This window comes from Leptonychotes weddellii, chromosome 1, assembly GCF_054177405.1.
Source record: "Leptonychotes weddellii isolate Sample4059 chromosome 1, ASM5417740v2, whole genome shotgun sequence".
Classification (NCBI taxonomy): Eukaryota; Metazoa; Chordata; class Mammalia; order Carnivora; family Phocidae; genus Leptonychotes; species Leptonychotes weddellii.
This window is the reverse complement of record NC_138369.1, coordinates 79,586,873-79,597,835: the sequence shown is the minus strand read 5'-3', so window position 1 is coordinate 79,597,835 and position 10,963 is coordinate 79,586,873. Positions and strand designations below refer to the sequence as shown.

The window sequence follows — 10,963 nt, the reverse complement described above, 5'->3', positions numbered from 1 at the left end:
GGTGAGCCCGGTGATGGGTATTAAGGAGGGCACGTACTGCATGGAGCACTGGGTGTTATACGAAAACAATGGATCGTGGATCACTTCATCAAAAACTAATGATGTATATTGTATGGTGACTAACATAACATAATAAAATTAAAAAAAAAAACCATTTACATCTAATGTAAAAAAAACAATGATAATGATAATTAAAAAATACTAAATAAAGATCTGAAGCAAATATGATAAAATGTTAATATTTGACAAAGCTATGTGGTAGGTAATAAGGAGTGCTTTTTCTGTCATTCACTATACTTTTCTATTTAAAACAGGGATTGATAAAATAAACTCTGTGGGCCAAATGTGGACCACTGCCTTTTTTTTAAGACTTGGGGCTAAGAATAGTTTTACATTTTTTCTTTTTTTAAGATTTTATTTATTTATTTGAAAGAGAGAGAGAGAGCACAAACAGGGGGAGCAGCAGAGGGAAAGGGAGAAACAGGCTCCCCGCTGAGCAGGGAGCTTGATGTGGGGCTCGATCCCAGGACCCTGGGATCATGACCTGAGCCGAAGGCAGACGCTTAACCAACCGAGCCACCCAGGTGCCCCTAGTTTTACATTATTAAAGCATTGTTTAAAAAAAAAAATACAAAGAAGACTATGTGACAGAGAACTCATGACCTTGCAAAGCCTTAGATATTTACATCTGGCTCTTTATAGAAAACATCTGCCAACTCCTGATTTAAAATATTTCATAAGAAGCAAAGAAAGATTAAAAAAAAAAAGAATAAGCAGGAAGACAACTGAGTCAAGAAAAATGGTTTTATTTTCTTGCATTAAGTATCTTCAGGAATTAACATTTTATATTACCTTTCTCTTTAAATTGGCTTTTCAGAAATTATTTTTTCAACTTTTATCAAGAAGAAATCTCATCAAATTTTCTTCTTTTCTGGGGCGCTGGGTAAAAAAATTTTAAAAATTTTGTTCTATTTAAAAAATTTTATTCTAGGGGCTCCTGGGTGGCTCAGTCATTAAGCATCTGCCTTCGGCTCAGGTCATGATCTCAGGGTCCTGGGATCAAGCCCCGCATTGGGCTCCCTGCTCCGCGGGAAGCCTGCTTATCCCTCTTCCACTCCCCCTGCTTGTGTTTCCTCTCTTGCTGTGCTCTCTCTGGTCAAATAAATAAATAAAATCTTTAAAAAAAAAAATAAAGTTTTATTCTATTCTATGATATTAAAAAAATTTTATTCTATTCTATGATAAGGAGACTTATTTAAAAGAGTGATGGGAGAGTTTTTTTTTAAATTTTGTGTTTAAATTCAATTTAGTCGGGGCACCTGGGTGGCTCAGTCGGTTAAGTGTCTGCCTTTGGCTCAGGTCATGATCCCGGGGTCCTGGGATCGAGCCCCGCATTGGGCTCCCTGCTCAGCAGGGAGCCTGCTTCTCCCTCCCCTCCCCGCTCATGCTCTCTCTCCCTATCTCTGTTGCGCTCTCTCTCTCAAATAAATAAAAAAATTATTTAAAAAAATAAATTCAATTTAGTTAACATATACTGTATTATTAGTTTCAGGAGTAGGATTTAATGGTTCATCAGTTGCATATAACACCCAGTGCTCATTACATCAAGTGCGCTCTTTAATGCCCTTTACTCAGTTACCCCATCCTCCACCTACCTCCCCTCCAGCAACCCTCAGTTTGTTTCTTAGAGTTAAGAGTCTCTTATGGTTTGCCTCCTTCTCTGTTTTCATCTTATTTTATTTTTCCTTCCCTTCCCCTATGTTCATCTATTTTGTTTCTTAAATTCCACATGAGTGAAATCATACGGTATTTGTCTTTCTCTGACTTATTTTGCTTAGCATAATTCCCTCTAGTTCCATCCACGTCATTGCAAATGGCAAGATTTCATTCTTTTTGATGGCTGAATAGAATTCCATTACATATATATACCACTTCTTCTTTATCCATTCATCTGTCAATGGACATCTGGGCTCTTTCCATATTTCAGCTATTGTGGACATTGCTGCTATAAACATTAGGGTGCATGTGCCCTTTTGAATCACTTGTTTTGTATCCTTTGGATAAATACTTGGTAGTGCAATTCCTGGGTAGTTCTGTTTTTAACTTTTTGAGGAATCTCCATATTGTTTTCCAGAGTGGCTGCATCAGTTTGCATTCCCACCAACAGTGTAAGAGGGTTCCCCTCTCTATGGGCGAGTCTTTTAATAAGATTTTGATCTCAGTCCATACTTATCAAAAAATTGGAAAGCAATAGAGCCCAGTGTGGGATTTTTAGTTGGGCATACTTAGATTGGGAAGGTTAGAGGGGGGACATGCTCATAAGCTGTTAGCCAGGGACATAGGAGAGATGCTGCAAAGGATTTACTCTTGGCCTCAGGCTCACATTTTCTACTTTCTGCAGCTCATTTCCTTTAGAAGAATTTTCCCCCCCTTTTTTCAGAGAAGATAATGGGGGAGGAGGGTCAAATAAAATTCAAAACACTGTATTACAGTAAGTTTCTGCTTATAATGGTTGTTAGACATTGGAATAGGTCAGCAGAAAAGTTGAACATTTTTTTTTGTAATGAGCAGACAGGTTATTGAGGGGAAAATAGTGAGATAATACATCTAAATGTCTTAGCATGCCTTAGTTCACAAGAACAGTTAGTTCTTATGTTACTACATTTTGAGATTGCTGTATTGTATTTTCTTTATAAAATATTAAGCACATCAGTATTGCCTGTGTACATGAAAGCATTTTTTTAATTTTTGTAACTAATTTCCAGTTTCTTGCCCAGTATTGACCAAATTAACTAAAGTTATTACCAACTGTGAATCAATGAATGAGGAGACTCACAGAAATGCTCAGTGAATGTTTGAGAATATTTAGACCCAAATCATTTTGTAACCTGAAGTATGTATAGTTTTAAACCTAAGTACTTGTCACTGGTAACTAAAAATGTGCACAGCACAGCCACAAAATAAATACAATGTAAAAATTATTCATCTGATCACAATATACCTTTTTTTCTACTTAAATGAAAATATTAATAAGTATGTTAATATTAACACTAACTTACTTTTTAACTTGCCCACATATATGCCATCTTAATATCCAATTTTTAAAAAACTTACTATATTAAAGATACAAAAAGGCATAAAAATAATATGAAAAATACTTATGATCCACCACCAGATTATGAAATTACTAATGACTAACACTACTGAGGTCCCCTGTACATCCTTCCTCAGTTCTACCTCTCTTCTTTCCCTGGGGATTAATCATTGTTCTGGACATTATATTTGGTGTATCCATGTATTTCTTCATACTTTTTGCACAATGTACATATCTCTAAATAATTCATATCATTTTACAACTTGTTTTGTTAATTGGCTTTATGTTTGAATTCATACATGTTGACATATATGGTACATCATTCATGTGGTAGAGACAGTGATCACTAAGTATATTCTATGTGCTTCCCTATGCTCCTTAGCTTTGGGGCTGGAATCACTGGACTGTGAGTGCAAAGGAAGTGTGTCCCAGGTGGGAATAAGGCAGCATCTTATGGTGGGAAAAGCAACATTTCTTACTTTCCCTTCCTTGGTGAATTCATAAGCCATATTCCAGATGGAGCAATGGGGCAGTTGTAGAAACACAGAGCACTTATCACCCTGAGCCCCTGAGTGAGGTGGAGCAGAGCCTATCGCCAACCCATGTTAGAGATATAAAATGAACAAGAAATAACTATCGTGCTAAGACATACACACAAGTGGGAAGATAACTGCCTTTCTGGGATTAAGGCAAAACTATCAGTAGCAGGGCAGAGTCAAAGCCTTTTGAAAATACTACTATCCTATGACCCTAGATTGGTATTTATTCCCACTTGCGTGGAGAAGCAAATCTCATACACTCTAGTCTTTACCTTCTTTGAAGACCCTATTGTGCTAAAAATACTTTCATAGAAGGGCCTACACGTTCATGAACTGCTTCTGGTATGTTAGTTTTGTTTCCCCAACTAGATTTTAAGGTCTTTAAGAAATCATGTCCTCTCTTTTTTGTACCCCACATTGCACCTTATAGTTTAAACATGCATGTATTAATGACTGGTCTACTGATTGACTGGGGACGATGAGGCTAATATTAAATGCCTAATTGTGTAAGGTACCTTGCTTGCATTTCACATAAGTTATCTTGATCCTTATTATTTCCATTATATAGATGAGGATATTAAGGCTAAGTAACTTTCCTCTGGTCACAGAACTAGCAAGAAGATAAAACATGTGAGGAGGGCAGTTGAAACCAGTCTGCCTGACTCTAAAGCCCTTGCTTTTTAGTTTTTTTCACTGAACTGAGTGAAAAAAAGTCTAAGGCAGGAACTTTAGTAGAACATAAAATGACCAACAGAAATAGTTCTTCATTATAAGTTTTGCACACATTAAAACATTTCTTTGGATACTTCTTAGGACTCAAGATTGTTGGGTCTTACCTTGATCACCTCTGGAGTCTGTTGAATCAAAACCACTGAAGTAGTATCTTTGGCTTTATCACCAATAGGACTTCTACAGACTGATAAATTGGCTTGGGAGGAAGTTGTCAAGGTTTCCTGTAGAATCTGCATCATTTCCTTTTCTTGTGATAGGCTCCCTCTGCCTGATTTGCATTCAACCAGTTCTTGAGCAAAGTCTTCAATGCTTTCTAGAATTCGCAGTAAGAGGACTCGATCCTCTTCCTCTATTTTGTGCCCATTGGTTTCAATAATCCTTGTTAGACAAGAAGGGGAGACTTTTTCGGTGGGTGAAGAGAGTTTAGACTTAGGCTCAAGATCTACAGGAAGCTGACCAGTCAACGGACTATGACTATTTACAGAGTTAGAGTTTTTACCTTTGGCAAGTGGCTCCCTTAGAGAGGTCTCCATTTTCTGTGAAAATGATTCCAAATCCATTAACAATTTATCTATCTCTTCCTGACTGTTAGAATTCATAAAATCTCTGTGGTCTCCCTCTTCAACTTTAGGAACTTTTGATTTAAGATCTTCCTCAGGTAGGTTAACAAATGGTTTCTCAAATATCTTACCACTTCCATTTTGTACTGAGGCAGGACATTTTTTAAGAGGAGTACCAGAGTCTGAAAATCCTGCTCTATCTTCATTTACCTTTAACAACTTCTGACCGGGTCCATTCTCTGTCATTTGTCCTTTATCTAATGCTTTCTTTCCATCTGACTCTTCTTCAATATAAAGGGTTTCCATTAGGTCACCAGAAGAAACATTTTCTAAAGAGTTCATGGCTAGTGACTGTGATTGAAGCTGGGCATCTTTTAGAGTTCTGGGATCATTTATCTCAGGGTTATATAAGGGATTTGTAGAGTTGTTTGGAATGGATTTTACTGGGTCTGTTTTCCTAGAACTGTGTTTGTCATTTTGCAGTGCTATAGTTTGAAACTGTCCAGAGTCAGGGGCTGAGAGCTGGACAACATCTTCATATTTAGGGGGCTGTTCAGTGCCAAATACTGGGGGAAAGGGAGTCAGATGTAAACTGGGTGTATTACTGACCAGTTCTGTTAAATCTATAGCCTCATTATTCCCAGGCTGCATGAATTCAAATGGTAGCTTTTTCAGATAGGATGCTAACCTGGTCATTACATTCACATAGACAGTATCAGAGCTAGAAATTGCTTCGTTGCCATTTCCTTCATTAATGCTACTCCCTGACTTTTTCTTTATGCATTGTTTTATGATATCTGTACATTTTTTCAAATCCTCAGAGCATTTCAGCAAGATGTCCAAGCACATTTTTATGTCTGTTCCAGAAGAAAAATTATCTATTTTATGTTTTTCCAAAATCTGAGTAACCAGGTCTTCTTCAGAGAAGTTGTGAAGAAGCAATGAAGTTAGGTTTGTATCAAGCGAGTTTCTATGGGACAAAGATTTTTCCTCAACTGAGGCACTCCGGAGTAAACCAAAGGATGGGGAGCTCCCATCATTGTTATAATGGCCACAGAGCAAGTCAAAATCAACTGACCTCCTATTAAATGAGTCAGACTTAACTTTTCTTCCCTTTTTGTAGGCTGCATGGTTAGAGTTTTTGAGCTTTTCAAAGGAAAATTCTTTTATTTTCCCGCTGGCAAAACTGATTGCTTCTCCTGCAATGTCCTTTAAGTTACAGGTGTTCTGAAAGGTAGACCCTTTCTTAACCCTGGGTATGCCTGTTAGGGCCTGCTGGTGATAGTCACCCTCAGCTGAGGAAAACCCATTTTCATGGGGTAGAAACATAGAGTCCAGATCCGCATCTTTGAACTGAGACACAGGGATGTGCAAGAGGTCTGCACAAACACTATGATGTACCACAATGCAGTCAACTCCATGTGTAAAGGTGTGGCAGGTTCCAGTGCAATAATGTATAGCTTGCTCAAAACGCCGGTCTATCACCACACTGCTGTAGTGGTTCACAGTACTGACCACAAGTCTGTAAGTTGCTGCCATAATATCAAATCCACTCAGTGATGTGAAATGGAATTTTCTAGAACTTATTTCAAGTAAATTCTCCTAACTTACACTCTGCTGAAAATATACTTGATGAAAAAGTTCAGTGGTTTCTTGCAAATATAATGACCTTTCCCACAAAGAAAAACCATTTAAATTTGAGGTTTGGTGACTGTCAGGATACAGTAGCTATTGCACGTGTGTGCTTGTATTAGAAAGTCTAATAATTTAATAATCGTGCTCTTTAGGTTTTATTTAGTAATATCATGATACTGTAGGATTTTTATAATACAAAATCCTCTCTTAGTTCTTCAGCAGTTCTTTGATGCAGAAATTTATTGTCATTAATTTACTGTCACAAATCTCAGTTGGCAGTATAGAAGTACTGTGATAACTGAGTCCTCCAAAGAATTAAATGATCCATTTTTTTGTGAATGAGAAACCTGTAATGAAAAAAGAAAACAATTTTAAAAATGATTTCTTAATCCTGAGAGAACCTTTTATTTCCTCTTTTGCATCCCATATGCAGTTAGTCATCAAGCCTTATTCTTTGCCACATTACTGCTTATCTTTGATTCATGTCTTTATATCATCACACCCTACACTTCTTACTACCTGGAGTATTATTACCTTAACTTTGCCTTGTTACAACTGCCTCCCAGTTGGTATTTCTTACTCTACCCTCCTTGCTACCTTACATGACACCAAGCTTAGATTCACAGTTTTTTTTTAAGCCCTCACAGTTCAAGAATTCACACCGCTGATCTCCATTAGATACCATGCATCCTACCTCCTTTGACTTATTTTCAAGACTTTCAACATCTGTTCCCATCCATCTACAACCTTATTTTGTGCTACTACCCTGCACCAAACTTTTGCTTCCATCAACCTAATCTCAAAAGTTGCTAACATATAGCGCTTGTTCTTGATTCTACAATTTCCTCTATACTTGGAAATTATTCTCCCATCATCTTCTCTTTTCTTACTATCTAAGAGAAACAACTGTCATTACTGCTCTTGATCCTATCCTCTCAGATACTACCACATGCAGAGCTCTCTCGTTACCAAGCGGATAGAATTTACTTAATCATCCTCTTACTCAAAAAAAGGCTTTTAAACCATGCTGTAGTTGCTTTCTAAAAAGCTTCAATCTACTCACTCAAGAAATACTGAGTGCCTACTATGTGCCAGGCACTTGTTAAGTGCTAAGGATACAGCAGTGAATAAAATAAAGTCTCTGTTCTTATTGAGCTGATAATCTAGTTGGATTAAGAAAAACAACATGCATGTAAACATATAACTTAGATGGTGACATGTGCTATGGAAAAAAATCAAGCAGGGCAGGGGTTCAGAAAGAATGAGAGGGACTGTGTTACAAAGGGGGGTCGGGGGGGCGTCTGGGTGGCTCAGTCGTTAAGCGTCTGCCTTCGGCTCAGGTCATGATCCCAGGCTCCTGGGATGGAGGCCTGCGTTGGGCTCCTTGCTCTGCGGGAAGTCTGCTTTTCCCTCTCCCACTCCCCCTGCTTGTGTTCCTTCTTTCACTGTGTCTCTGTCAAATAAATAAAACCTTAAAAAAGGGGGGGGTGTTGGGGAAGATCTCCCTGATATTTGAACACAGACCTGAAAGAATAAAGGGAACAGGCTGAGGAGGTATTTTGGGCTAAATCATCTCAGGCACAATAACCATAGGTGGAAAGGCCCTGAGGTGGGAGCATGCTTGATGTATTATAAGAAAGACAAGGAGGCTAAAGTGACTGGAACAGAGAAAGCAAGTGGGGCAGTGTGGGAGGTGAGGTCAGAAAGGAAAGGTGGGAGTTTAAATCATGCAGGATCTGTAGATTTACGATGAATTTGGCTTTATCCTGAGTGAGCTGGGAAATAACTGATGGCTACTGAGCAGAGGAATGACATGATCAGACTTACATTTTAAACTGGTAATTCCGGCTGCTGTGTTCAGAAGAGACTGTGAAGGATCAAGATAAAAAGCAGAGAAGCAAATTAGGGGCTACTGCAATAAATCGGGCAAGAAGGCTTGGGGGCTTGGACCAGGATAGTAATAATGGAGAAGTTTAGATACTGTATATATGTCAAAGGTACAGCCAGTAGGATTTGCTGAAGGATAGGTGTGTGATACTACTAAATCAAGAATGATGCAGTAATCAGTTCATGGGGAACCAGCGTAGGCCTCAGGAAATCTGAACAGGATAACATGGATAGCAGACCAAGTCATACAACTTACATCAACAATATGAATAACAAAATTAAAAAAGAAGAATTGAAGAGATTCCTGTTTTGCCCTGTTTTCTCAGTTTGGCCACGTTGTAGATCTGTAGTTTTAAAGACCATGAAGATGAGGGGGCAAACCTTTGTTATTTTTAAGGAACTGGGCTCATCCACAAATGCCTTGAGACAGTTACAAGGATTTCCATTTTATGGTCAACCAATGTGAATCCAGTATGCAAAAACAGATTCTGATATAATATCTAAAATGCGTGGCACATTTGCTGACAAAGAAAAGAAGGAAAAGAAAAAAGTGAAAACTGCGGAACAGACTGCGACCACTGCAAACAAAAAGCCTGGTCAGGGAACACCAAATGCAGCAAATACCCAAGGAAATTCAACACCAAATCCTCAGGTCCCTGATTACCCTCCAAACTATATTTTATTCCTCAGGGCGCCTGGGTGGCTCAGTTGGTTAAGCGACTGCCTTCGGCTCAGGTGGTGATCCTGGAGTCCCGGGATCGAGTCCCACATCGGGCTCCCTGCTCAGCGGGGGGTCTGCTTCTCCCTCTGACCCTCTTCCCTCTCATGCTCTCTGTCTCTCATTCTCTCTCTCTCAAATAAATAAATAAAATCTTAAAAAAAAAACAAAAAACAAAAAAACAAAAACAAACTATATTTTATTCCTCAATAGTTTACCAGAAGAGACTAATGAGATGATGTTATCCATGCTGTTTAATCAGTTTCTTGGCTTCAAGGAAGTATGTTTGGTACCTGGGAGTCATGACATTGCTTTTGTTGAATTTGAAAATGACGGATAGGCTGGAGCTGCCAGGGACGCTTTACAGTGATTTAAAATCACACCGTCCCCATGCCATGAAGATCACCTATGCCAAGAAATAACATATGGGATAGTTGTCTTTAAAGGACTTGGTGTTATTTATAGTGTTTGTTTTGATAACATTTGGTCAGGCCATTTTTTAATAGTTGGGATGAGGGCTAGTGAAAGTGAAATTTTTGTGAATGATTTTAAAAAATACCTAGTCTTTCTTTAGCCTTAGTGAACTATGAAATATGAAGGCCTCAGTTTTGTATAATAAACTTTTATTTTTCTTTAAAAATGAAAGAATGATGCAGTAAAGCAATGAAAGGAAGGAGATTATGACTGAAAAGGAGAGCATCAGTTTCACTACACCATCAATAGCAATGGCATTTTAACAATAAAAATCTTTACCCCCCTTAATGAGAAACAGAACTTTATTGTTTTCATTTTTATTTCTTCAATCCTAGAAAACTGTTTTTTTCTTATTTGTTATATTTCTTTTCTGGTACATTGTCTCTTCATATCCTTTGCTCACTTAGGTATTAGAGACTTAATGACTACATATACAATTAATTCATGAAGAACCCTTTCTTTTTTTGAATTCTTATGCTAGAGTACATTTCCTGGCCCTCTGGATCCAATGATTACTCTGTTTTTATGCCAGTCCTCCACTATTGTACTTACTGTTGTCTTACTAAGTTTTACTATCTGGTTTTCCTTCCCATATCCCTAATTATGATTTTTTTTTTACATTCCAAATGTTCTTTGATGGTCTTCCAGATGAGTTTTTGAATAGTCAAGTTTTAAGAAAAATGCTATTGGAATTTGATTCTAATTGCAATAAACTTATGAATTATTTTGAAAAAACATTGATATCATTATAGTATCAGATTTTTCTACCCAGGAAGATATAAATCTTAATTCCAATATTCCTTTATTTCTCTCTTTGTGATTTTCCTCAGTGGGTCACCCTCCCCCATTCTTCTTGTCCTTCAGTGTCTTAACTCTGTTGCTATATAAATGGATCTGGAGTTACTGTGTCATTCTCCACTTCCTCACCTTCAAATCTCAGATGGTGGCTTATATAAAACTCTAAAACTAGATCTCACGAAGGATGAAGCTGAAGCAGAAAGAAGTTCATACTAAAGGAAGTGCCCAGTAATTCTTAACTTAAAATGCAAAGAAGTCAAAGAGGAATTAGGTGTTATGGGACAAACTCCTAGAACGTGGCAATAGAAGGAATTACCTTTCCAAAAGATGCACAAAAGACAGGGAAGAAATAGCACCAAAAATGAAAAACTATACACCTTTTCAGAAATCCAAGATTTTGAAAGAACTTTTCAGTAAGGATAAAAGGAAAGAAAAACAAAGGATATTACTAAGAAAGTATATCAGGATAACTATGTGAGAGATACTAGGACTATATCCTAATACAGTTGATAATATAGAAGATAAA

At 37.6% G+C, this 10,963-nt stretch overlaps 1 protein-coding gene and 1 pseudogene across 8 annotated transcripts in view; one reads left to right on the top strand and one right to left on the bottom strand.

Annotated features, from left to right (window-relative positions):
- PPP2R3A (protein phosphatase 2 regulatory subunit B''alpha) overlaps positions 1-10,963 on the bottom strand; it is a 200,632-nt gene that overhangs the window by 145,247 nt on the left and 44,422 nt on the right. For 3 of the 8 annotated variants that reach the window (XM_081826702.1, XM_081826711.1, XM_081826730.1), the window contains 2 exons: positions 8,388-8,427; positions 4,470-6,907 (listed from right to left, as the gene is read on the bottom strand). The exons of 1 other annotated variant lie outside the window; for it this stretch is intronic. In XM_081826702.1, the coding sequence (XP_081682828.1) occupies positions 4,470-6,464 (1,995 nt within the window). In that variant the 5' untranslated portion in view covers positions 6,465-6,907; positions 8,388-8,427. Of the gene's footprint in view, positions 1-4,469; positions 6,908-8,387; positions 8,428-9,458; positions 9,503-10,963 lie in introns of those variants that run through there. 4 more of the 8 variants (XM_081826717.1, XM_081826737.1, XM_081826742.1 and 1 more) reach the window with 2 other exon arrangements.
- Positions 8,489-9,868, top strand: LOC102726147 (U2 small nuclear ribonucleoprotein B''-like; annotated as a pseudogene).